At 46.5% G+C, this 27,734-nt stretch overlaps 1 protein-coding gene, 1 long non-coding RNA gene and 1 pseudogene across 3 annotated transcripts in view; 1 reads left to right on the forward strand and 2 right to left on the reverse strand.

The window, feature by feature from the left end:
* Positions 1-664: 664 nt before the first annotated feature.
* LOC144578061 (ubiquitin-ribosomal protein eL40 fusion protein pseudogene) lies at positions 665-1,376 on the reverse strand (annotated as a pseudogene).
* A 4,255-nt stretch (positions 1,377-5,631) lies between these two features.
* Positions 5,632-7,084, reverse strand: LOC103796071 (uncharacterized). The gene is made up of 2 exons (XR_623735.5): positions 6,977-7,084; positions 5,632-5,740 (listed from the first exon to the last, which is right to left on the reverse strand). It is a non-coding gene; the product is annotated as an uncharacterized LOC103796071 (long non-coding RNA).
* Positions 6,831-27,734, forward strand: part of DCPS (decapping enzyme, scavenger) — a 51,889-nt gene continuing 30,985 nt past the window's right edge. For both annotated transcript variants that reach the window (XM_002754574.7, XM_035265032.3), the window contains exons 1-2: positions 6,831-7,050; positions 9,487-9,661. In XM_002754574.7, coding sequence (XP_002754620.1) covers positions 6,850-7,050; positions 9,487-9,661 — 376 coding nt within the window. In that variant the 5' untranslated portion in view covers positions 6,831-6,849. The remainder of the gene's footprint in view (positions 7,051-9,486; positions 9,662-27,734) is intronic.

Raw genomic sequence — 27,734 nt, forward strand, 5'->3', positions numbered from 1 at the left:
ACTTTTTTGTATTTTTAGTAGAGACAGTGTTTTACTATGTTGGTCAGGCTGGTCTCGAACTCCTGGCCTCAGGTGATCCACCTGCTTCGGCCTCCCAAAGTGCTAGGACTACAGGTGTGAGCCACCTTGCCAGGCATATAAATTGTTTATTCAACCATGAGGTTTCAGGAAAAAGCCCGTTAGTATTTTTATTGGACTTATATAATTTTATAGATTTTGAAAGAACAGATATTTTTATGAGTCTTCCTATTCACAAAAATAGTTATGTCTCCATTTACTTATGTATTTAAGTGTATTTCAATAAAGCTTTCTATATTTTCCACATTGGTCAGTCTCCTCTTTATTAGAATTATTCCCTAGCATTTCATATTTTCTGTTGGTGTTATAAAGGCTAATTTTACATTCTTATTTTTGATATGAATTTTAATTTATTTCACATACTGATCTAGTATTAAGCAGCATGCTGAATTATAATTATTATTTTTTTTGAGACAGAGCCTCACTGTGTTGTCAGGGCTGGAGTGCAATGGTGCGATACTGGCTTACTGCAACCTCCACCTCCTGGGTTCAAGCGATTCTCTTGCCTCATCTTCCCAAGTTGCTGGGATTACAGGCACCTGCCACAATGTCTGGCAAATTTTTGTATTTTTAGTAGAGACGGGGTTTCACCATGCTGGCCAGGCTAGTCTCAAACTCCCAACCTCATGGTCTACCCTCCTTGGCCTCCCAAAGTGCTGGGATTACAGGTGGGAACCACCACGCCTGGCCCTGAATTACTTTTGTTTTTTTGCTGCTCCAGTCAACAAAAGGGACACTTTATTGAGGCTCCAGGGGCCTGGGCAGGAGGCTGCCCTTTGAGGAAGGAAGGGCCTCATTTGACCTTCTTGGGCACAGGTTGTTGGTGTGGCCACACTTCTTCTTGTGGCAGTTGACAGCACGGGGTGCAGGCGAGCATAGCACTTGCGGCAGATCATCTTGTCCCAGTTGTATTTCTGGGCGAGCTGGCAAAGAGAAGGCTCAATAATGCCACCTCGCAGGCGCAGCACCAGGTGCAGGGTGGACTCTTTCTGGATGTTGTAGTCTGAGAGTGCGGCCATCCTCCAGCTGTTTGCGGGCAAGTATCAGACGCTGCTGGTCAGGTGGGATACCTTCCTTGTCTTCAATTTTGGCTTTGACATTCTCAATGGTGTCACTGGGCTCGACCTCAAGGGTGATGGTTTTGCCCCTGAGGGTCTTCACAAAGATCTGCATCTCTGTGTCTGCCGCACGACCACCGCCACCAACCAACTCGGCCGCCTCGCTCTGAATTACTTAATCCTCTAAGACTATAAACTTTGCAGGGTCTTGCTCTGCTGCCCAGGCTGGAGAGCAGTGGTGTGATCATGGCTCACCACTGCCCTCCTGGGCCCAAATGATGATTCTTCTATCTTGACCCCAAGTAGCTGGGACCACAGGCATGTGCCACCACTCCTAATTTTTTTGTACTTTTTATAGAGATGGGGTTTTATGTTGCCCAGGCTGGTCTAATTTTTTTATATTTTTTGTTGAGATGGGGTTCTACCATGTTGCCCATGCTGGTCTAATTTTTTTGTACTTTTTGTCGAGATGGGGTTTTGGCATGTTGCCCAGGCTGGTCTTGAATTCCTGGGCTCATGCTATCCACCCACCTGGGCTTCCCAAAGTGCTGAGATTATAGGCGTGAATCACCACACCTGGCCTGTTGGATTTTCTATAAACAGTCATATAATTTGCAAAACAAAACAAAAACTTTAATTCCTTCTGTGCTTCCTAAGGTATCCAAAAAAACAAAGTGACAATACCAGCCACCCTTGTCTCATTGTTTCCTTAAAAGGTATTCACACATTTCTCCATTAAAGGTGTGTTGTAGGTTTTCTGATACATAATTTTTTCAAGGGACAGGGTCTCATTCTCTTGCCTAAGCTGGGGTGCAATGGTGCAATCATAGCTCACTGTAATTCCTGGGCTCCAGCAATCCTCCTACCTCAGCCTTCCAAGTAGCTAGGACAACAGGTACATGTACTAATGGCTGGCTTTTTTTTAGTTTTTTTTTTTTTAAAGACCAGGTTTTGCTATGTCGACCAAGCTGTCTCAAACTCCTGGCCTCAAGTGGTGCTCCCGCCCTGGCCAAATTGCTGGGATGACAGGCATGAGTTACCCGCCCTGGCCAAATTGCTGGGATTACAGGCATGAGTTACCGTGCTCCAGCTTGGTACATAATTTTAACACGTTAGAAATTTCCTGCTTTTTCAGTTGGCCAAGAGTTACTTACCTTGAATGGTTTTAAATTTAATCAAATAGTTGACATCTATTTGAGAGATAGCATTTTTCCCCCTTTTTAAAATGGTTAATGTGGTGAATAACATTAGATTTTCTAGCATTAAGCCAGCTTAATATTCCTTGTAAACTCAACTTGACCGTGATGTATGACTTTAAAAAAAAAAAAAAAATCACAGGATTCCAGTGAATCCAGGATTCTTTAGGAATTTCACATCTTCGTTCATACACAGGATTGGCCCTTAATTATCTTATCTTGTATTATCCCTTTCTGGTTATGTTACCAGGGTTATACCAGCTTCATAAAATAGTTGAGGAGTGTTTTTTTTTTTCTCCCCTCAAGACAGTCTTGATCTGTCGACCAGGCAGAAGTACAGTGGTGTGATCTTGGCTCCTTCCAGGTTCAAGCAATTCTGCCTCAGCCTCCTGCGTAGCTGGGATTATAAGCTCACAGCACCAAGCCTGGTTTTTTTTTAGTCGAGACGGGGTTTTACCATGTTGACCAGGCTGGTCTTGAACTCCTGACCTTAAGTGATCCACCTGCCTCAGCCTCCCAAAGTGCTGGGCAACAGAGCGAGATTCCCTCTCAGAAAAAAATAAAAATGTGTTGACCCATTTATTGAGCTAGTGGACCTTCAGGGATCCTAGCTCTATGGAAAATTCTGTATCCTAATTCCATTTGACATAAGCTCAGGTCTTGTCTCTTGAATCATGTCCTAGATGTCTAGAGATCAGCAATGGCACTTAAAATAGCTTCCACCTTAAAAATCCCTTTACCACTCTATGGATTCAAACTCCCACATCATTTTTGGTTCCTGAAAATTTTACTTTTTTGAGAGCTCAGCAATGTAAGTAAAAGAATGTTTTAAATTTTGCATCCAGAATGTTCAGGTGTTTTGTAGCTGACTTGTTTTCAGTTTAGTCTGTCATAATCCCTGAAATGGAAGTGGGAAGTATCCAGTCCTTCTTTAGACTAATAAAGAAAAGATTTGGGAGGATTTATTTTTTTTAGACAAGAGTCTCGCTCTGAATAGGTTGAAGTGCAGTGGCGTGATCTTGGCTCACTGCAACCTCCGCCTCCCAGGTTTAAGCCATTCTCCTCCCGAGTAGCTGGAATTACAGGTGCCTGCCACCATACTCGGCTAAGTTTTGTATTTTTAATAGAGATGGGATTTTACCATGATAGCCAGGCTGGTATCAAACTCTTGAACTCAAGTTATCCACTCGCCTAGGCCTCCCAAAGTGCTGGGATTACAGGTGTGAGCCACTGCACCTTGCTTGGGAGAAGTTTTAAGATTTCTAAAAAACTAAATAATTTGAATAGGGCTTTATAATATTGCATACCCTAATATAGCATTGTCTAGTAGAAGTTCCATTGATAATGAAATGTTCTACATCTGTACTGATATGGTAGCCACTCGTCACAAGCGGCTATCAAACACTTGCAAAGTGGCTAGTGAATTTTAAATGTAATTAGTTTTAACTGTGCTGCCATAAAGATTCCTTAAACTCTGAGGTTTAGTATTTAATAGGAACTCTAGTAGCTGAGGCTTCCTATTAGCTCATCTTTTCCTTGAACCAGGCTTTTTTTTTTTTTTTGACATGGAGTTTTGCTCTTGTTGCCAAGGCTGGAGTGCAATGGTGCAATCTCAACTCACCACAAACTCTGCCTCCCAGGTTCAAGTGATTCTCCTGCCTCAGCCTCCCAAGTAGCTGGATTACAGGCATGTGCCACCATGCCTGACTAATTTTTGTATTTTTAGTAAAGATGGGGTTTCTCCATGTTGCTCAGGCTGGTCTGGAACTCCCAACCTCAGGTGATCCACCTTCCTCAACCTCCCAAAGTGCTGGGATTACAGGCATGAGCCACCATGTCTGGGGCATTCTTACTATTTTTTTTTTTTTTTAAGAGACAAGGCCTTGCTCTGTTGCCCAGGCTGGAGCGGAGTGGTGTGATTATAGCTCACTGCAGCCTCAAACTCCTGGGCTCAAGTGATCCTCCCGCCTCAGCCTCCTGAGTAGCTGGGACTACAAGTGTGAGTTGCCAGGTGGGGTTTGAGCCAGGCTTTTTGAAGAGCAGAATTCTGGTTTTATATTTTAATCAAAATTATACCCATATTAATGAATTTTTGCCAATAATGAATACATTTCTCTACAATTTCATTTCAAATGCTTCTGGTTTGCTCATTATATTTTAGCTACACAGGTCATTCTTATTTTTTTTGAGACTGAGTCTTGCTCCCTGTCACCTAGGGTGAAGTACAGTGGTGCGATCTTGGCTTACTGCAACCTGCACCTCCTGAGTTCAAGTGATTCTCCTGCCTCAGACTCCCAGGTAGCTGGGATTACAGGTGTACACCACCACACCCAGCTAATTTTTATGTTTTAGTAGAGATGGGGTTTCACCATGTTGGTTAGGCTGGTCTTGAACTCCTCACCTCATGATCTACCCCCCTCAGCCTCCCAAAGTGCTGGGATTACAGGTGTGAGCCACTGCACCCAGCCCATTCTCATTTTTAAAAAATGTCAAGCACATAACTGCTCTAGGGTCTCTGACAATCTAATATTTACTCTGCCTGGGCTCTTCATATGGCTGGTTCCTTCTCATCATTCAAGTCTCAGCTTAAATGTCAGTCACCTTTTGAGAGGTCCGAGATCATCTTATCTAAAAGGCTTGACCAGGCATGGTGGCTCACACCTGTAATCCCAGCACTTTGGGAGGTGGGCAAGTCACTTGAGGTCAGGAGTTTGAGAACAGTCTGGTCAACATGGCAAAACCCGTCTCTAATAAAAATGCAAAAATTAGCCAGGCATGCTAGTGCATGCCTGTAATCCCTGCTACTCAGGAGGCTGAAGCAGGAGAGTCGCTTGAACCAAGGAGGCAAAGGTTGCAGTTAGCCAAGATCACACCACTGTAACTCCAGCCTGGGTGACAGAATGAGACTCCGTCTCAAAGAAAAACAAAAGGGAGGGCTCCTATCCCAGGATCTTCACACTGTCCAGTTTTGTTCTATTAAGAGCACTTAATCATTATCTTGCTTATGTCCCATACCCCATTTGAATATACATTTTGTGAAAGGATACTTCCTCTGTCTTGCTCAAAACTGATAGTGGCTGGCACATGGAAAATGGAGACCTGGAGAGGTTAAGTGACTTCTCCAAAGTTGCACAGCTAGTCAGTGTTGGGACCCGACTTCATGCCTCTCAATTCTGGGCTCCTTTTGCGAAAACATAGCTACTCCACTGAAATTCCCTTCCTAATGGCAAAAAAAGTCCAAAAAAAAAAAAAAAAAGCCAAGAAATTTTCATAAAATCAGGGTCTTGGAGTCAAGCAGGTTTTGTCATTGCCATTTGTCCTCCAGGATATTTTTTTTTACTAGTCTTGAATACAGTTTACAACCTCTTTTTGTATATTCTCAGAAGGTGAGGAATGGATCCAGGAAACCTGTGGACAGATGACAAATTTTTTTTGTTGTTGTTGAAGATAATTATTCTAGATCCTAAGTCTCCCCTAATAATGCTTTCTGCATCACACACAAATGTCTTTTATCCAACTCCTAATCTATATTTCTGGTAGAAAAAATCCAAAATTCAAACTAACACATGGTACACTTTGTTACTGAACAAAAGCTGACCGTAAATTGCACCTTGTTGCTAATGTTGAAAATGACTGAAACGATGTTAAGTACGAACTCTTAACAAAATTTAGATCTGTCAACACCACGGAAAAAAGGGCTAACTAGAAACAATGGCCACCAAGCAAACTCTCAACAGCGGAAGTTACCAGTAATAATGTTACATGGCAAAAAAAAAAAAGAGAAACGAAACCCTTGGAGACGAATCATACCGCGAATCTTATCCCCAGGGAAGAAGGGCAGAAATACAGGCAAACTAGATAGAGAGGAGGGGTATGCCTCCAGCCCAGAAATAAGTGGGTGATGGAAATGGTTCTTCTGGCCCTGTTCGTTTTCCTTTCTTTTCAGTAGAAAAGTGCTGAGTCTACAAAGAAAAAAACCGAACAGGATGAAAAGTAAAGCAATGAAAACGGGGGAAAAATGGAAATGGCTTAAATACTCGGTATAAAAAAAGCGACCAAATTATAAAGTGGGCTCACGGATTTGCGTCAGAAACGTTACTTGCCCGACAACTGGTCAACGTCGGTGTAAGTATGATTAAAATGTCAGCATTAAAACAAGGTCTCCAACACTCCCGTGGCTCAAGGAGGTCTTCGGCTACAGCTCCCGAGCGTGGGCCTGGAGGTCCCTATTCCCTGCGCTAGCACATCTAGCCCGCGGCTTTCGGGACTCTCAGCCTTCTTTTCCCTTCTCTCAGGGCCGGGCGGCACCGCAACCAGGCCAAAGGCAGTAACTTAGTTGAAAGGAGCGCCCTAAGACAGGTCAGAAGGCTCCGCCATACGCGGCCCGCAGCCACAGGAGAAGTCCCCAAGCCGGGTACTGGGAGTTGGCGTCCCAGCCCAGCCAGCCAGCCAGCCAGGCTCGAGCGAAGGGCGTGGCCAGCGCGAAGCGCGCAGGCGCACACCGCCTCCCGGGCAGCATGGCGGACGCAGAGCCTCAACCTAGCAAGAGAAAGCGCGAGCTGGACTTGGAGGAGGCACACGCCGCCAGCACCGAGGAAAAGAAGGCAGACGTTGGAAATGGTACCTGTGCTCCTGTCCGCTTACCGTTCTCCGGCTTCAGACTGCAGAAAGTGCTGAGGGAGTCTGCGCGGGACAAAATCATTTTCCTACACGGAAAGGTACCAGGAGGCATCCCTGGGGTGGGATGTGGATACCAGTGAGCCAATCATCACTTCGGAGGCGGATTTTTTTTTTTTTTCGGATCTCGACCGGAAAAAACCAATCATCACTCGGGGGAGGCGGAATGCGCCACTAGAATGCACAGAGGGGCGGTAAAAGGCGGCAAGATTGCCCTTGAAATTAAGGCAATGAATACATCTAGCTCTAATTTTTCTAAGTGTCTCCTTGACTAGAAATATCTACTAGGAGAGTGTATTGCAGATTAAAGATCACGTGTTACATTTCCCAAGCCATTCATCGTCATCCACTTATGTATACAGGGATTGGGGATCCAGTAAACGTTAGATGTCTTACACATCCCTGTCCCTGGAAACGACATGAGACTGTAGGAGATGTGATCTCTGCCTTACACGACTTCCGCCCTAATAGGAGACAATATATTATAATTGTTAATTCAGTTCTACACACGCATTTTCATGCATGCCAGACCCTCATCTAGGTACTGGGGATGTGGAGATGAAAGTTACCATCCCCGATCTTCAGGACTACGGAATATTTCTGGCGAGACAGATACACACAGCTTGCTCCAATACCAACATGCTCAGCCGTCTGGCAGGGGCTGAGGAGAGATGGAGACCATTCCAGGAACTAGTAAGGAGGCCCAACCAGGGCAGATATGGGGGTTCTCCAAAACTACTAGCAGGAACTCTCACCTTTGGGAGGATCAGGTAACCTTGGTTTAGGCTTCCATGCCTCTCTGTTTGTCTTTTTATTTTTGTTTTGTTTTTTTTTTGAGACAGAGTCTCTCCTCTTTGTCACCCAGGCTGGAGTGCAGTGGTGTGATCTCAGCTCACTGCAACCTCTGCCTCCTGGGTTCTAGCGATTCTCCCTGGCTCAGCCTCCCGAGTGGCTGGGATTACAGGCACCTGCCACCATGCCTGGCTAATTTTTTATTTTTAGTAGAGACAGAGTTTCGCCATGTCGTCTAATCTGGTCTCGAACTGCTGACTTCAGGTGATTTCCCCCGACTTGGCTTTCCTAAGTGCTTGGATTATAGGTGTGAGACACTGTGCTGGGGCTTTTTTTTTTTTTTTTTTTAATTAATGAGAGGTTTTTATGTTGCCCAGGCTGGCCTTGAACATGTGGCCTCCCCTCCTCAAGCATCAGGACAACAGGCCTGAGCCACTGAGGCTCCCTTCTTTTTTTCTTTTTTTGAGACAGAGTTTCGCTCTTGTTACCCAGGCTAGAGTGCAATGGCACGATCTCGGCTCACCGAAACCTCCGCCTCCTGGGTTCAAGCAATTCTCCTGCCTCAGCCTCCTGAGTAGCTGGGATTACAGGCACGCGCCACCATGCCCAGCTAATTTTTTTTGTATTTTTAGTAGAGACGGGGTTTCACCATGTTGACCAGGATGGTCTCGCTCTGTTGACCTCATGATCCACCCACCTCGGCCTCCCAAAGTGCTGGGATTACAGGTGTGAGCCACCATGCCCGGCCTTTTTTTTTTTTAATATGAGGTTCTGTCTGGTTTTCTCAGCCCAGCTGTCTTCAGTGTGCAGCACCTGCTGAAGGTGTTAGCCATGAGAGCCTTCGAGCTAGGAGTCACTTGCAAGACCCAGGTTCTAGTTTCTGTTTCAATGCTGACTGTTGATGTGACCTTGGGCAAGTCACTCAAGATCTCAGTTTTTCATCTTTTCTTCCGAAATGGGGAGAACTTGACAGATCTTGTAAGCCTAAAATGGAAGACAACTGAGAAGACTTGCATTTTGGGGAAGAAAAGTGTGAGAGCCACCACAAGGATTTGGGTTGAGATGCCTTCTCTGGTTGGGCACAGTGGCTCATGCCTGTAATCCCAGCACTTTAGGAGGCGGAGGCGTGCAGATCATTTGAGGTTGGGAGTTCAAGACCAGCCTGGCCAACATGGTGAAACCCCATCTCTACTAAAAATACAAAAATTAGCTGGGTCTGGTGGCTCACACCTGTAATCCCAGCACTTTGGGAGGCTGAAGTGAGTGGATCACCTGAGGTCGGGAGTTCGAGACCAACCTGACCAACATGGAGAAACCCCGTCTCTACTAAAAATGCAAAATTAGTTGGGCCTGGTGGTGCATTCCTGTAATCCCAGCTTCTTGGGAGGCCGTGGCAGTACAATTGCTTGAATCCAGGGGGTGGAGGTTGCAGTGAGCTGAGATTGCACCATTGCGCTTCAGCCTGGGTGACAGAGCAAGGCTCCATCTCAAAAAAAAAAAAAAGAGCTGCCTTCTATGAGAAAAGAAATGTGAGTGCCATTGGCTAGACTTCCCCAGAGGGAAGACTTCAGAGAAGGAAATCCCAAGTACTAGGATTTCAAAGGCCGTGAGAGCTTCTGTCTCTGCTCTCCAGAGTCTCATGGTGGCTCTGCCCTTGAGCCCACTGATGATGCCTCTGCCCACAGGTGAATGAAGCCTCTGGGGATGGGGCTGGAGAGGATGCCGTTGTGATCCTGGAGAAGACGCCATTTCAGGTGGAACAGGTGGCTCAGCTCCTGACAGGCAGCCCTGAGCTCCAGCTGCAGTTCTCCAACGATATCTACAGCACCTATCACTTGTTCCCTCCAAGACAACTGAGTGGTGAGCAAGAGGTGGCCAGGGTGTCTCTATGGAGGGAGAATGGGATGGCGGGAAATTAGGTGGTATGGTGACCAGACTCTCTACCCCGATTTGCATATTCTAGTACAATAGGGAGATTTCCTTGCTAGGGGACATTTTTGGTTGTCAGAATGTGGGGTGGTGGTGGGGTGTTCCTTCTGGCATCTAGTGGGTAGAGACCAAGAATGCTGCTAAACACCTTCCCATGCACAGGACAGGCTCGCACAGCAAAGTAATATCGGTAGTGCTGAAACTGAGAAACCTGGCCAGGCAGGTAATCCCACGCCTGTAATCCCAGAACTTTGGGAGGCCAAGGCGAGCAGATCACCTGAAGTCAGGAGTTTGAGACTGGCCTCTTGGCAAACATGGTGAAACCTCATCTCTACTAAAAATACAAAAATTAGCCAGGCACGGTGGCATGCGCCCGTAGTCCTAACTACTTGGGAGGCTGAGGCAGGAGAATCGCTTGAACCCAGGAGGTGGAGGTTGCAGTGAGCTGAGATTGCGCCACTGCACTCCAGCCTGGGTGACGAGTGAAACCCTGTCTTGAAAAAAACAAAAAGAGAAACGTTCTAATGTAGTATGTTTCAGGGAGAGTGTGATTCATGGGATAGAATAATAGATTAATTTACTACTTGAATGATAAAAATTGTCAACACTTAGGAAATCCTTACTATTAAGCTAGTCAGCCTTCCAAGTAATCTACATGTATTAACATGGTTAATCCTCAAACAACCCTCTAGTGAGAGGGCTTTACAGGTGAGGAAACTGGTTTTGAAAGGTTAAGTAACTTGTCCCAAATCATGAAGCCAGTAGGTGGCAGGAAAGCTACGGTTTTTCAGTAGACTGGGGTCTCGCTCACCGTACTCATTCTGTGGGCTGGCCAGCATGTTGGGTGCTGCAAAAATCAGTCACTTCCCTAAAGGAACCTACTTTGAGGTGGGAGAGACAACTAGTGTGATGAAGGAGGATGGGAGAGAAGGGCAGGAACTCGTGGGTTAGAAGGCAGAGATTTGTTTTTCATTGCCAGCATTTCTTAATTTAAAAGAATATTTTATGCCAAAAGCCAGGCATGACATGTGCATTTTTTTCTCAAGATTGTTAGATTTTATAGGCAGCTTTGCTAGAAGCATGAAGGAGACTGGTTGACCTTAAAGATTCCTTCCAACCAGCAAATTCTGGAATCTGTTTTACAGCACATGGTGACTTTGTCACATCCTTCTGTCTTCTTGTTTGCCCTCCAGCGTTTAAGAGCAGTCTGGCTTTGCAGATATCCTGGCCCACAGTCTTTTGATAGGTATTCTTTCTGCCCTCCATGAAAGGGTGTATTGTTGTCCTTTGGAAATATATGTGAACACTTGATGGTGAAACAAGCAAACCTTTCATGACTTAATGCAAAACAGCCTTGTCTTCCATTGAGTGAAAGCCAGATTAATTGCTGCAAGTTGATGGAAATGGACAGCTGTATTTACTTTCTCAGGCATTGACATTTAAGCAAATGTATTCCTCAGCACAGGGTGACAGAACCATGACAGAAGGCACTGTGGCCAAACACAACTTGGCCCCCGCATTACAGGCTCTGGGGCTATTGTTTTACTGCCACACCCTTTCCCTCTCCTTCCGAAATCCCTCTACCCACCCTCCCAACTCTTGGCCAAAATTCAGAAGGTACTGCCTGCAGATCAACCCTGTGAAATTCACAGGCTGTCTTTTTTATTTTCCCTGTACTTCTGTGGCACTGCACACAAGTGGAGGTGCTCTCTGCCAGCTCTTCCTGTTTCTGTTGTTTTGTTCCAAGATAGGCTCTGAAAGAGGCAGTGGGGGTTATTGGCTCACCACAAGTCCTCGTTCCCACTCTGAACCCCAGCTGTTTTCACAACCCTTTCCCCAGGGCCACCCCCACCCACCTGGGAGCTTCAGATGTTCATCTTTTTCTGACTTACTCTTTTTATTGAGACAGAGTTTCACTCTTGTTGCCTAGGCTGAAGTGCAATGGCATGTTCTCGACTCACCACAACCTCCGCCTCATGGGTTCAAGTGATTCTCCTGCCTCAGCCTCCCAAGTAGCTGGGATTACAGGTGCTTGCCACCATGCCTAGCTATTTTTTTTTTTAAGACAGAGTTTCGCTCTTGTTGCCCAGGCTGGAGTGCAATGGTGCGTTCTCAGCTCACCACAACCTGTCTCTCAGGTTCAAGTGATTCTCCTGCCTCAGCTCCCTGAGTAGCTGGGGCTGTAGGCACCCACCACCATGCCTGGCTAATTTTTTATTTTTGGTAGAGATGGGGTTTCTCCATGTTGATCAGGCTGGTCTTGAACTCCTGACCTCAGGTGATCTGCCCACCTAGGCCTTCCAAAGTGCTGGGATTACAGGTGTGAGCCATCACACTTGGCCATGCCCAGCTCATTTTTGTATTTTTAGTAGAGACAGGGTTTCACCATGTTGGCAAGGCTGGTCTCAAACTCCTGACCTCAGGTGATCCACCCGCCCCTGTCTCCCAAAGAGCTGGGATTATAGGCGTGAGCCACTGTGTCTGGCCTTCCTGCCCTCTTGGCATATAATTCATCCCTCAGTATCCACTGGGGATTGGTTCTAGGAGCCTCCTCAGATACTAAAATCTATGGATGCCCAAGTCCCCGATATAAAATGTGCAGTGTTTGCATGTACCCTAAGCACATCCATATACTTTAAATCATCTCTAGGCTATTTTTACTACCTGCTACAATGTAATGCTATGTAAACAGTCGTCATACCATGTTTTTTAGGTCATAATGACAAGAAAAGTCTGTTTCTGTTCAGTATAGACACAATGTCCTTCTTTTTAAAAATAGTTTTGATCTGCAGTTGGTTGAATCCACAGTTATGGAACCCACAATATGGAAGGCCAACTGTACATGTGGTGCCTTGCACTCTTGCTTTTCCTACCAAAACTAGGGATGGGGATTTGGAAGTTACAGCGGTTTGCTTCGGGGCCCAGTCGCTCCCTTGTTTAGCTACACACTGTGTCCCTGGGTGATATCCAAGGTCAGGGCTGGCAAACTTTTTCTGTCAAAAACCAAAGAGTAAATATTTCAGGCCTTGTGAAGCATAAATGGTCTCTGTCTCCTTTTCTTCTTTTCTTGCCATCTTCCCCTACCCTCCTTTTCTGTCTTTTCTGCCTTCTCCTTTTCCTTCTTTTTGTCAACCCCTGTGAAAATGAAAATATCACTCTTAGTTTGCTGGTTGTACAAACCAGAGGCCCTGTACCAGACTTGACCAGCTAGCCATAGTTTGTTTACCTCTGTTCCAGATTTTTACCACTCACAATGTGGTTTGTGAACCAGCAGTATTGGCCCCACCCAGGAGTCTAGTAGAAACAGAATCTCTACCCCATTTCAGGCTACAGAATCATTGGAGTCTGCATTTTAGCATAGTTCCCTAGTGAGCCATATGCACGTAAAACTTTGAGAGGTACTGGCCTTTAAAAAAACGCCATCTGTGTTTGTGCTGGTGACACCCACCTTTATTTCTCCATCCCTGACCTCTCCGAGAACTCCAGGCTCATGTTGAAATAAACCCTGCCTTGACATCTCCATTTGGAGGTCTCATAGGTGCATTTCAAGAATCCAATGTGCTAATGTACTTAAAAGCACTTAGCACATATTAACTAGCGGCTGCTATTATTAGTCTCTTGTGCCAGGCCCTGTGCTGTGTACCGTAGCTTTAGAGATGAGTAAGATACCATCCTTGTCCTCACAGTCCTGTTTGGAGTTGGGGGTGGTGACACGAGTTATGAAAAGAGGGAGGTGAAAAGAGGAGTGTTTGGTCACTGCCTGGTTATAAGGGGCTGAGGTCCTTGAAGGTTGGACCCATGTCACTCACATTAGGCACTTTCAATAAATGAAGAATGAATCCACAAACTGACCTATGTGTACCTTTTTTTCCAGTGGATTGGGCATTCTACGGTCACAAGGTGGCAGCATTGGCAAAATAGTCCTGTGGCCCTCTTCAGCTGTCCCCTTTGTGGGACGGTCAGCCAAGTCAGAGCCTGGGACCTCTCTCTCCAGTCCCAGCCCTGAGGCTGGGGAATCAACTCAATACTGAGGGAATCAACTCAATGCTGCCCACCCCAAGGGCCCTGAATGTGCAGCTCTGCAGCCTCAGCCCTCTGTCCCCCTGCATGGTTGCTCCTTTGGCTGCTGTCTCTGGCTGCTTCTCCAGACCTCCTTCCCAGAATACTGTTTGCCTAGGGGCACCCCCATCCCTCATTTCTGAGCTGGCCGCTCTCCTGGGCACAGTAGAAATCCTGGGCTCAGCTGATTTTTTTCTGGTATTTCTCTGGTCACTGGCAACTTTCTTTTTCTCTTCAAGTCTGGAATTTTTGCAGTCTCCTCATTCATTTATCCCCTCCACGTTCTCAGCTGACTGCAAGAGGCTGCTCCCGTGAGCCACTCCTCCTGCCAGCCGCAACATCTGCCCCAATGACGTAATGGAGAGCGCATGAACTTTAGGAGTTAGTCATGTGGGGGCACCCACACTTTCTCATGGTGTGCACTGGGGCAGCAATGTGCTGATTCTGAGTTTTAGCACAGCCACAGTGCTGAGAACAAGCCTCAGGTCAGACAGACCTGGGTGCGAATCCAGACTTTGCCACTTGCTAACCATGAGGACTTGGGACATTTCTTTTTTTTTGAGACAGACTTTTGCTCTTGTTGCCCAGTCTGGAGGGCAATGGTGCGATCTCGGCTCACCACAACCTCCACCTCCTAGGTTCAAGCAATTCTCATGCCTCAGCCCGAGTAGTGGGGATTATAGGCATGCGTCACCATGCCCAGCTAATTTTGTATTTTTAGTAGAGACAGGATTTCTCCATGTTGGTCAGGCTGGTCTCGAACTCCCGACCTCAGGTGATCCACCCACTTCAGCCTCCCAAAGTATTGGGATTACAGGCGTGAGCCACCACACGCGGCTGGACTTGGGACATTTATTTATTCACTTAACAAATGTGAAGTGTCTGCTATGTGCCAGCTACTCTAGTAGAAGCAAGGTCTGTGTGGGTGAAGATGACAGATGTCTCCCTGTCTTTGCAGTTCTAGTGGGGAAGGCACATAGCAAACAAGAAAGCAGATGTCTGCGTAGCCATGAGCAGGAGAGAGCCTACTGAGAACAGGGCTCCAGGAGGGCTCCCTGCAGTGGAGATCACACCCAGGCTGAGACCTGAAGGATGGAAAGGAGACAGCCATGCAAAGAAGGGAGAATGCTCTGTGCTGAGGAACAGCATGTGTTCTGGGGATGGAAAGAGGAACAGAAATGAGGCTGTTATGTCAGGAGTGATGGGGTGGGATGGTGGGTGGGGTGTATACTACAGAAGAAGTTGGGGAAGTAGCTACAGTTCTTTTCCCTGTTAAATTAGGTTAGAAACTGAACTTACCTCAGTGGGATGGTTATGAAACAGATAAGGAAGTTTTCACAACTGTCTTTAGCCACTGGCCACAGTGAGAGGTAGGTTTCACATTACGGTCTATTACACATGGACTAGTGGACACTAACAGAAGTGAAACTTTGAACAATACTTGCCCATCCTCTATGGGATGCTTTAGTATTTTCTATCTAGTTTTAGTCTTATTGGTTTATTTTTTAATTTTTCAAAATTATTTATTTACTGATTTTTGAGACAGAATCTCTGTCACCCAGGCTGGAGTGTAGTGGTGCGATTTCAGCTCACTGCAACCTCCGCCTCCCAGGTTCAAGCGATTCTCCTGCCTCAGCTCCTGAGTAGCTGGGATTATAGGCACCCACCACCACGCCCGGCTAATTTTTTTGTATTTTTAATAGAGACAGGGTTTCACTATGTTGGACAGGCTGGTCTCAAACTCTTGACCTCAGGTGATCTGCCTGCCTCGGCCTCTCAGAGTGCTGGGATTACAGAAGTGAGCCACCATGTCCAGCTGCTTTTGTTTTTAAAAATGCTGGTCTTGGCTGGGTGAGGTGGCTCAAGCCTGTAATCCCAGTACTTTGGGAGGCCGAGGCGGGCAGATCACAAGGTCAAGAGATCAAGACCAGCCTGGCCAACATGGTGAAACCCCATCTCTACTAAAAACACAAAAATTAGCTGGATGTGGTGGCGTGTGCCTGTAGTCCCAGCTACTCAGGAGGCTGAGGCAGGAGAATTGCTTGAACCTGGGAGGTGGAGGTACAGTGAGCCAAGATTGTGCCACTGCACTCCAGCCTGGCGCCTGGTGACAGAGTGAGACTCTGTCTTAAAAAAAAAAAAAAAAAAAAAAAATTGCTGGTTTTAATCCCCTGAATTGACTTCATGGCCACAGTAATGGGTTAGGACCCACCGAGAAAGGTGTATAGAGCACGTGGCACAGTAGCTGGCATATAGTCTGTATCCACCAAGTGTAATTATGGTGTTTCCCGTTACTGTTTTTCTACCTTTCAAATTATGTGAACTTTAAATGGAATAATATATATAATATGGAAAAGTGACTGGCTCTGCCCATGAGTAAGTTTCCCTTCTTCCTATTGCTGTGTGACACATGTGAGGAGCTAGTGGCCCGAAGGCTGGCATCTGAGAGCCTCCTTTGACCCTCCAGGCCAGGCAGGGCCTGCATCTCCTTTCTACCATAGTTGTCACCCTGCGGCTTGTCAATGGAGCCCTTTCATTGCGATCTGTTCTCTTTTACCTGGGGAAAAAGGGGGAGATAGCAGGGAGAGGGGTGTGACTCAGAAATCCAGGCTGCCTCTTAAAAGGCCAATTGTTTTATCCATGTAAAGCAGGAGGTGGAATCTCAAGTTCAGAAGAGGAGACAGGCGTCTGTGAGTGAGGCCGGGCCGGGGAGCAGAGGGATGGCATCCTGGGAATTGTGTCTCTGGCTGCAGAGAACTCCCAGTACTTTAGCCACAGGCCAGGGTTTTCCGCCCTGTGCTATTTGCAGAGGCAAAACCTGGACCTCCTGAGGGAGGGAGGGAGGGTGGGTGATGACTGGTTTGGAAGGAGCATTTAAAAAGACTAGCCATTCTCAGAAGAGTTTCCTTGGCAGCATTGTTAATGATAGAAAAAACTGGAAGCAATCAAGTAACAGTAGAGTAGGTAGATAAACCGAGGCATATTCCTGTAGTGCCTCTCTACTGCAGTGAAAATGAACTCCAGCTGTCTGCGTCAATGAAGGATAAATCTCACCATGCACTGCAAGAAAAGCAAGACAGAGCACACATATGGTGTGATTCCAGTGATACAAAGTTGAAAAACCAGCAGAACTAAACAGCGTACTGCTTAGGGATGCACACATGTGTAGTAAGACTAGGAAGACAAAAGGAAATGCTTAGCCCCTGAATCAGGGAGGCGATTGTCCTGTGGGGGAGGGGCAGGACAGATCGAATGTTAACAGTTCTGGTTATATTCTGTTTCTTGGATTGTGTATGCTGAGTATATGTATTCTTTTCCTTTTACTTAGGTCTTCAAGTGGTACATATTTTAGATACACACACACCCTTGTTTCATATGTACAATGTATTTCCCAGTTGAAAGTTAAGACAAATGGGCAGGTCCTTAGATGGACTAGGAAGATCGTCCCATGAATTTCAAGGGCTCCATCCTCATTCTGAAGTTTCATTTTCAGTCACTGTTCTGAAAGTGAAGGTTATTTGGTTTCAGCCTCCTACTCTTGGGTTTTGGGCATTAGTGGACTGTTTCTGCAAGCTTCCTTTTCTCTGGGTTATGGGGATGGCTGGGCCAGCCCCTTTTCTCCCCAGAGGATGAGGGAGTCCCATGCTGTGCTAGAAGATACTCCATGTTGATTCCAGCCCTGCCAGAATAAGGCAGTACAGACAGGGTCCACAGAACCTGGAGGGGAAGCCCATGTGTACCAGGCCCTGTGGATGTCCTCAGCAGCCCTCTGACAGAAAAGAATTCTCTGAGTAGTGGCTAACAGGAAATGCCTTGCCAAAGAGGTCATATCCAGGACACCACCAAAGTGACTTGATTATCTAATATGAGACATACTGCAGGCTTAGGGCATGGGCAAAACCAGAGAAGGTCACTGAATTGCTGAGACTCCGTTTCCCTGAATGAAAAATGAGGAATCAAATAGCTGGTTAGCCTGCCTCAGGGGAGTTCCTTATCATATGAAATCATAGAATCATTGTATCTCAGGTTTGAATGGAGATATGATAAAATCTCAGGTTTTAATAAGTAGCTCTTAACTAGAACTATTCATCAACAGCCTGGGCAACATAGTGAAACCCTGTCTCTACAAAAAAATAAAAGTAAAAAATAATTAGCCTGGCATGGTAGTGGGCCCGACAAAGGACATAATCAGCAGAGTTAACAGACACTCCAGAGTGGGAAGAAGTCTTCACAATCTGTGCATCAGACAAAGAACTGATACCCAGAATCTACAAAGAACTCAAGTCAGCAAGAAAACAAACAATTCCATCAAAAAGTGGGCTAAGGACATGAATAGACAAGTCTCAAGAGAAGATATACAAATGGCCAGCAAGCATGTGGAAGATGCTCAACATCACTAATGATCAGGAAATGCAAATCAAAACTGCAGCACAGTACCACCTCACTCCTGCAAGAAGGACCATAATCAAAAAATCACCAAAGAATAGATGTTGGTGTGGATGCAGTGAAACGGGAACACTTCTACACTGTTGATGGGAATGGAAACTAGTACAACCGTTATGGGAAACAGTGTAGAGATTTCTTAAAGAACTAAAAACTGATCTGCCGTTTGATCTCGCAATCCCACTACTCGGTTATCTACCCAGAGTAAAAGAAATCATTATATGAAAAAGATACTTGGAAATGGAGGTCTATAGCAGCGCAACTTGCAATTGTAAAAATATAGAGCCAGCCCAAATGTCTGTCAGTCAACAAGTGGGTAAAGAAAATGTGGTATGTATAATACCATGGACCATAAGAAGCCATAAGAAGGAATGAAATAATGGCATTTGCAGCAACTGGGATGGAATTGGAGAATATTATTCTAAGTAAAATAACCCAGGAGTGGGAAACCAAACATTGTATGTTCTCATTCATATGTGGGCGCTAAGTATCAGGACGCTAAGGAGTAAGAATGATACATTGGACTTTGGGGACTTGGGAGGAAAGGGTGAGGGGTGGCAAGTGATAAAAGACTACACTTGGGTACAGTGCACACTGCTCAGGTGCTGAGTGCATCAGAATCTCAGAAATCACCACTAAGAACTTAGTCATGTAAGTTTCTACCTATTCTCCAAAAACCTACTGAAATAAAAATTTTTTAAAAATTGTTCTACCGTGAAGACACATGCACGTATATGTTCATTGTAGCACTATTCATGGTAACAAAGACATGGAATCAACCTAAATACCCATCAATGGTAGACTGGAAAAATAAATGTGGTACACATACACCATGGAATACTATGCAGCCTTAAAAAAGAGTGAAATCATGTCTGCTGCAACGTGGATGGAGCTGGAGGTCATTATCCTTAGCCACTTAGCCAGCTAAGGCAGGAACAGAACACCAAATATGTGTGTTCTTACTTGTAAATGGGAACTAAACGTTGAGTAGATATGGACACAAAGAAGAGATAATAGCCATTGGGGCCTACTTGAGGGTGAAGGGTGGGAGGACGGAGAGGATTAAAAAACTACCTGTCAGGTATTATGCTTATTACCTGGGTGATGAAATACTCTCTACGCCAAACCCCTGTGAGACATAATTGACCTGTATAACAAAGCTGCACATGTACCCCTTAACCTAAAATAAAAGTTAAGAAAATAAGAATATTTCTGAGCCAGCTGTGGCAGCTCATGTCTGTAATTGTAGTACTTTGGGAGGCCAAGGCAGGCAGATCATTTGAGGTCAGGAGTTTGAGACCAGCCTGGCCAACATGGTGAAACCCTTTCTCTACTAAAAATACAAAAAAATTAGCTGGGTGCAGTGGTGCATGCCTGTAGTCCCAGCTACTCAGGAGGCCAAAGTTGGAGGAGTACTTGAGTTCAGGAGGTCAGTGCTGCAGTGAACCATGACTGTGTCACTACACTCCAACCAACCTGGGTGACAAAGAGAGACTCTGTCTCTCAAAAAAAAAAAAGAAAACCAGTAAAACCAGTAAGCAGTGTTTACATGATTGAGGCCATATTAATAGGAATGTTCAACCAGAGTGCTAAGATTTTACTTTTTTCTGCACCTGCCCAGTGTATAATCTCCATGCCACTCAAAGGAGAGTGCTTTGTTTTTTCTTTGTGACAGTCTCACCCTGTTGTACAGACTAGGATACAGTGGCACATCTCGGCTCACTGCAGCCTCCACCTCCTGGGTTCAAGGGATTCTCCTGCCTCAGCCTCCCAAGTAGCTGGGATTACAGGCACCCAGCATCACACCAGACCAATTTTTGTATTTTTAAGAGAGATAGGGTTTCACCATGTTAGCCAGGCTGGTCTCAAACTCCTGACCTCAAGTGATCTGCCCTCTTCAGCCTCTCAAAGTGCAGGGGTATAGATGTGAGTCACCGTGCCTGGCTGGAGAGTGCTTTTGACGTCCAGGTCAGGTGGATTCTTTTCTTGCACTCCAGCAATTCTTCAACTCATGCTGCTTCGTAGTTTGTTTCCTATTTTGAACCACTGTTTTATCAGCTTTTACTTTTTCATGGAGTTTTTAGTTGCCTCGTTTTTCACTGTGGTTAAAAGAATAATGTACCTTTACTCTGCTCTTGAAATTATCCAGTTTCATAAACATCAAGCTTGTCCAACCCACAGTCAAGAACAGCTATGAAGTGGCCCAATGCAAATTTATAAACTGTCTTAAAATATGAGATTTTTTTTTGTGATTTATTTTCGTTTGTTTGTTTTTTTAGCTCATCAGTTATTATTAGTGTTAGTGTATTTCATGTAAGACCCCAAGACATTTGTTCTTCCAGTGTGGCCCACAGAAGCCAAAAGATTGGCCACCCCTGCATTACATCATATCTCCTTCCTTGCTGGTAACATTGTTTCCAGAAAGCTCTTTCTTTCTTTCTTTTTTTTTTTTTTTGATGGAGTTTCGCTCTTGTTACCCAGGCTGGAGTGCAATGGCGCAATCTCGGCTCACCGCAACCTCCACCTCTCCAGAAATCTCTTTCTTGCTTCTCCAATCTGGACAGGTGATTCTTTAAGCAAGTTATTTAGATCTCAACCTGAGACTTCCTTTTGTATCTTTTGTGGGTTAGATGTTTCCTGGATTCTACGTCTTTTTCTTTCTTGTTTTACTGTCTTGATTTGCTCAAGTCCATTCTTTTTTTTTCTTGTTTTTTTGAAGTCTCACTCTGTCACCCAGGCTGGAGTGCAGTGGCATGATCTCAGCTCACTGCAACCTCCACCTCCCGGGTTCCAGTGATTCTCCTGTCTCAGCCTCCGAAGTAGCTGGGATTACAGGTGTGTGCCACCATGCCCAGCTAATTTTTGTATTTTTAGCAGAGACGGGGTTTCACCATAATGGCCAGGCTGGTCTCAAACTCCTGACCTCAAGTGATCTGCCTGCCTCCCAAAAGTGATGGGATTACAGGCATAAACCGCCGCACCCAGCCTCTTTCTTATACTCTGGTAAATTGTCTGCATTTAGACCTTCTAGTGAAGGTGTTAATTTGACAGTTGTATTTTAAATTTCCCCTCTCTGGTTCTCTGATTATTTCATTCTCATAGCACTTTGCTCTTGTTTTATATGTTGAATCTCTCTGGCACACTAATTAGAATTGCTTCAGAATTATCTCCTGACCCTCAAATTATTTTACTTCCTCTAAGAGCTGGTTGTTTATCTTGGTCATCCTTATTGAGGCTGCTGGTTTCTTTCCATGTCTGGTGATTCACATGAGCTCACTCATATTTTACAATGAAGCACCAAGCCAATTTCCTAGTGAGCCGATGAAGGTTTCAGCCACTGTCACATTCATAAGTCTGTTTCCGCAATAGGCCTCTCTCCTAAATGGGTAGTGCTCTGATGCTGTGTGGATGGAGGTGGGACTCATTGCCTGGGAGGCTTTTTGTAAGGTGTGCAGTTTGGCACTTTGGGGGCATCAAGCCTTCCTTTCCCAAAATGAAGAACATGAGATAGATATCCTGTGTGGCCTGCAAAGCCTAAAACAGTTACTGTTGGCCAGGTGCAGTGGCTCACACTTATAATCCCAGCACTTTAGGAGGCCAAGACAGGCAGATCACCTGAGGTCAGGAGTTTGAGACCAGCCTGGCCAACATGGCAAAACCTCATCTCTACTAAAAATACAAAAAATTAGCCAGATGTGCTGGCATGCACCTGTAATCCCAGTTACTTGGAGGCTGAGGCAAGAGAATTACTTGAACCCAGGAGGCAAGGGTCGCAGTGAGCTGAGATTGCGCCATTGCACTCCAGCCTGCGCAACAAGAGCAGAACTCCATCTCAAAAAAAAGTTACTGTCCAGCTTTTTGCAGAAAAGTTTGCCAACCCCTGCTCTAGTCCATTGGCTTAATATTTTTGGAAGCCACCCTTCTGTTTTCACCTGGCACTATGTGCCTGTCCCTGGGAAGAAGGTATGACAGTGATGGAGCCACTCAGTGCACCTGTTCTGCAGACAGCCCTTTAGTTGATCCCAGTTTTCAGCTTCGTTTCTCCTGCTGTCCTCGGTACATTTTAGTTGTAGCCTGGCTTCCCTCCTTGGTTTCTTTGGTGAGTGTGGTGATTGCCTCCGTGGAGGCCATCAAATGCTCCAGGCTGGAGCTTTCTCCAGCATTGTCTCATTCACTTACGCTGCCTTCTGCTTCCTGATTTAGAGAAACAAATTGCAGTCTCTTGCTAAGTGCTGCCTCCCCACTCTTGTTTTTGTTATTGTTATGGCTTTGTTCCCTTTTGTACTTCATTACTGCCGTTGTGGCAGGGTTTTGAAATCGTCTGGGAGCCACCATTAAATAGGAGTTGGGCACCTTCCACATAAGTCTAGATGTGCTGTGTAAGGGCTCCATAGGTGGAGGTACCTTAGACCACAGAGAAGTTGCTGCATTGAGAAGCCACATCTAGAGCGGGTGTTTGTGAGCTGAGACAAAGACTGCAGTTTCTCCCAAACTGTTGTGTACAGAGATTTCTGGATGTTCATGCACAGTGGGTGCAAGTGTAAATTAGACACGGACACATCCACCAGATTGTAAAACATGGCATCTCCATTTCTAGAATTATTTCTACTAGGTGCCTGGCTTAGACAAATGCTCGTAAACATGCATAAAATGTTCATTATACTGGCTAATTTTTAAATTTTTGTTAGATACAGGGTCTTGCTATGTTGCTCAGGTATAGTGGCACATGCCTATAGTCCCAGCTGCTTGTGAGGCTGAGGCAGGAGGATCGCTCGAGTCCCAGAGGTTGAGGCTGCAGTGAACTGTGATCAGGCCACTACACTCCAGCCTGGGTGACAGAGCAAGACCCTGTCTCCAAAAAACCCCCAAAAAGTAAGAAGTAATACTAGTTGCAAGGCGATTTTTAGAACACAAGGAAGAGGATGGGTTAGTAGTTCGTTCACCTTTCCTTTCTCTTTCTCTCCTTCCCTTGGTTCCATCTTAAGAAGTTAAGTTACAAGCCAGGCTGGGGGGTGGAGTGAGGGACTAAAGAAGGAGCTCAACTGGCCCTCCTAATTAAAATCCCTAAAGCTCTCTTGACAGATGTGCCTGATTGTGGGATTGACTCCCTTAGCCCAGCACAGGCTGCACCTGGAGGTCTCTGCTCACAACCTCTAGACAGACTCAGTTCATGGTTATTGTCTAACAGTGGTTAAAACTTGGTAACTTTGGTGGACACAGTGGCTCACTCCTGTAATCGCAGTACTTCTGGAGGCTGAGGCAAGAGGATCACTTGAGGCCAAGAGTTTGATACCAGTCTGGGTAAGATAGTAAGACCCCATCAATGAAAAGGATTGGGGCGTGGGTTAGATGTTTGAATTATTTACAACATATGCATGTGCTGCTTGAATAAATTTTGAAAAAAAATTTTTTTTTCCTTAATTTTACCTTAAAAAAAATTTTTTTTTAAATACAAAAGAGATGGGGCCTATGTTTCGGCCTCCCAAAGTGCTGGGATTATAAGCATAAGCCACTATACCTGGCCATAGTGGACTTTTTGTTAGGATATGAGCTCTTTGAACAGAAAACAAAACAGTAAATCAAAAGAAGAGCCCGGGTTGGGGCTTTTGTTGCTTCCTTACCTCATGGCCTAAGGAAGGAATTGATGGGCTCCTCGAGTGGAGCCCATCAATTCATCAAGTACCACGTAGCCTCAAACCACGCCTACCCTGACTCTGAATTACCCTGCCTGTCGGGGCACCTGGTGAGATGCTAGTGGTGCCTGTGGAGGAGGCACACAGAGCTGGAGGCTGGAATGTACAGAGGATGCTGCTTCCACCAGGAGAGGCACTGGCCTCCAGGGTGGGGGATGCAGAGAGCGGGAGAGGAAAGGTGGGCAAGGCCGTAGAACAGGTGCATATTGGCAGGGCGTGGCAGTGGGGCTTTGTAAATGGGACAGGTTGTTGGGAAAGTCAGTGAGGCCATGGGAGTCTGTCTTCATTCCTTTGGTATCCTCCCTTGAGGCAGCCTAAAAATGGCAGATGTCTCTACTTCTCGCCCTGGGTCCTTGAGAATGCCTGACACCAGCGAGCCTAGGGCCCCTTCCAGAGCTTGGAAGGACAGTAGCATAACAGCAAGCAGAAATATTTTGAGATGGAAGGGACCTGCCACCCAAGTCCAGTTCTCAACCTAGAAAAATCTGGGCTCTGTACCTTTCTCTTCACTGTCTGGCTTGCACCTCCTTCCCTCTCCCACCTCGGCCTGGAGATCCCGTGGGTGCTTCCTTCCCCGTGCCGCCACCTCCTCCCTTCCACTCACCAAGAGCAGAGCCCTATTCAAACCTCCACTCAGACCCATGGCTTCCTTGGGGGAGGCTGGAAGAAGCCTATTTAGAAATAAATAGATCCCACCAGGGGCAGCTTACACCTGTAATCCCAGCACTTTGGGAGGCTGAGGTGGTGAGTCACCTGAGGTCAGGAGTTAGAGACCAGCATAGCCAACATGGTGAAATCCCATTTCTACTACTAATAAAAGAATTAGCTGGGTGTGGTGGTACAGGTCTGTAATCCCAGCTACTCAGGAGGCTGAGGCAGGAGAACCACTTGAACCCAGGAGGCGGAGGTTGCTGTGAGCCAAGAGCATGAGATTGCACTCTAGCCTGGGCTACCACAGCAAAACTCGGTCTCAAAAAAAAAACAAAAGTAATGAATAGATCCTCTCCTGAGGTGAGGAGTTCAAGACCAGCCTGGCCAACACGGTAAAACCCCGTCTCTACTAAAAAAAAAAAATAGAAAAATTAGCCAGGTATGGTGGTGGGTGCCTGTAATCCCAGCTACTCGGGATGCTGAGGCAGGAGAATTTCTTGAACCCCAGAGGTGGAGGTTGCTGTGAGCTGAGATTGCACCACTGTACTCCATCCTGGCCTGGGTGACAGAGTGAGATTCTGTCTCAAAAATAAAAAAAAATTAAAAAAATGAATAGATCCTGGGCTACTAAGATGTAGCCACCAAATGAGACTAGTGTTCTCCCTCTGTGTCTCTCAGATGAGGCGAGGCACCAAGACTCTGTGGCAATCTTAAGCCTTGAGTCAGCAGGGAAGTCAGTATGCAAAGGCGAATCCCCCACAGGATGGCCGGCTCCACTTTGTCGCTTAGCCTGGCTGCAGGCGACAGCCTGGGGCAGCCAGGTTCTGTTGTCTGCCCCTGAGCCGTGCTTCTTAGTGAGTGATAACCCGGAATTCCCCAGTTCTGGACTCGTCTCAGTAGGGATTTGTCCTGTGCCCCTGGCCTTGTCTGTCGTACCCACATGCACAGTATCGTATGCCCAGTGACGTGGCTTGAGACTTGGTACCCATGCCCCTTTCAGAGTGAACTAAGGACATGTCTTCAGGCAGGAAGTCGAGAGAGGCCTATTTTGGAGTGTTTGGCCTACAGCTCCTGTGTGGTCTGGTCTGCTCAACCCCAACATCGTTATTTTGTGTGGAGAAGTCAGGGGCTTGCAGCTCTGGTCAGGCCTGTCATTTCACAGCTCCCCAATCTCATTGCATATCAGCTCTTGCTCTTCCTGTTCACGTGGAGCTTTGCAGAGTGCCATTAGCCCCAGGGCCATCCTGAAGTAGCATTTCCCACTCTCTAGCCCTTGCATCCAAGGGCCTCTCCCGCCACCCAAGGGCTACATTTGGAGTTACCAAATTTGCTTGTGGGCCAGGAGACCCTGGGGTGTTGACATCAGCTCCTGTTGCCTCCCTACTCCCTCTGCTTTCAGGACTTCAGAGGACTAGTGAGAGGGAGGAAAAGGGCTGAGAGTTTGTGTAAGAAGCTTGTCAGATCCAGGGTCTTGCTAAAATCAGCGTCTGCCTCTCCTGTGTCTCTAACAGCAGCTCTGTGCTTTCCTAGAGACAGGTAATTAGTGGTTAGAGGCCTGCTGTGGAGAGGTTGAAGTTTCCAGTAGGATCCTGACCACACCCTTCAGCCGTGTTTATCCTTGACATGGAGGTCTCTTCGGGCTTCACTTGAGTACTTCCAGTATCTGAAGTGTAGGGCTGGGCCTGGGACCAGAGGATGACTTAAGATCTGTGGCAGCCAGCCTTCCTTCCACCCTCTGGCCTGGTCTCCCCATAACCATGCAGCTAGGGCTAAGGAGAGTATCGCCCATCCAGGGGACATCCCGCAGAGGAGGAAAGAGAAGGCAGATCCAGGAGAGCCTCCCACCGGCCTCTCATTCTTGCAGGCCTTCTTGGGGAGTGCTTTGATGGCACACCTCACCAAGCCCAGTTATCTGACCCATCACTGGCTGGCATGGTGGGTGTGCCTCAGCTCAGAGCATGCATTGCTGTTTCTTCTTCTCAGTGCTCCTGGGCCTGCACATCTGGGTCAAATAAGTTAAGCTGGCTCATCGGAGTGAAGAGGAAGCAAAAGCCGCAGACCGAGCCATAGAAATGACCTCATACTGTAGAAGCCATCAGCAACGGCTGGAAAGCAGTCTTGTTTGAACATGTGTATGGGAAGGAGAGCAGACTGTCTGTGGTTTGCGTTTTCATGTTTCATGTGCAGCAGCATTTTCCTGGGGATTTGGCTAAGCTAGCTTTGGCAGGGAGCAGAGAGGCAGCTGCTCTTAACTTTCCTCTAGATAGCCCTGCCTCCCACCTCTGAGAGTAGCTGGGCTTTTGTGTCTAGATAGGGGACAAAGGGTGGCTTTTATTGGAGAAGGGCTTGCAGCAGATCCTCAGGGTCTTGACGGACAAGTCAGAGCTGTGTTAGTCCGGGGCACATCAGCCTGCTTGTCTGAGCCGCAGCGAGAAGGAGCATATGTCTAGAGGGGCACTTTTCAGCTGGAGACATCACTATTATCATTCCCGCTGCTGCCCTGAACCCCAAACACCTCTACCAGGCCCCTTTTCTGGGACCTCCCTCCTCTTGCTCCCACCTCACAATCTAACACTGCCATACTTGGTGGGGGAGGTGGCAGGGGACAGGATGGTACCACAAATGTAGGTCAAAACAGCTACTGTTTCTAGTTGCGAAGGTCCTCTTCTGTCCCTCTGTGCTTCCCCAGAACCTGCTGTCCCACAGCATTTGGCCACAGCATCCCCTGGTGAGGCCGTCCTCACACAGCTCTCCAGAGTTCAGGGGAGTGGACTCTCCTTCCCTGAGCGCCCCAGGAAGCATCGTGGAGAACACAAGCAGAGCATGAGCAGGATCGTTTCTGCAGGCTCTGGCCACACCCCTCTGTCTTTACCTCACTTGCTCTGGCACCTCATTTTGCCCTCTGGTTTCGCTGACAGCTGTTTATGTGTCTCTAGGAAGAATTGGAATTAGTCATCTTTTTCTGTCTGATAGGGCTGCTTTTGGAAAACATGGCCCCAGCACAGGTGTCTTAGGAACAGCCCAAAAGAGGATGGTCCTTTGCCATACAGGAGTATTGCATAGAGGAGCCAGACTGCCTGGGTTCAGATCTCAGCTCTGCCACTATTAATAGCTGTGTGTCCTTGGGCAAATTACTTAACATCTCTGGGCCTCAGTTT

Source organism: Callithrix jacchus, chromosome 10 (assembly GCF_049354715.1).
Source record: "Callithrix jacchus isolate 240 chromosome 10, calJac240_pri, whole genome shotgun sequence".
NCBI lineage: Eukaryota > Metazoa > Chordata > Mammalia > Primates > Cebidae > Callithrix > Callithrix jacchus.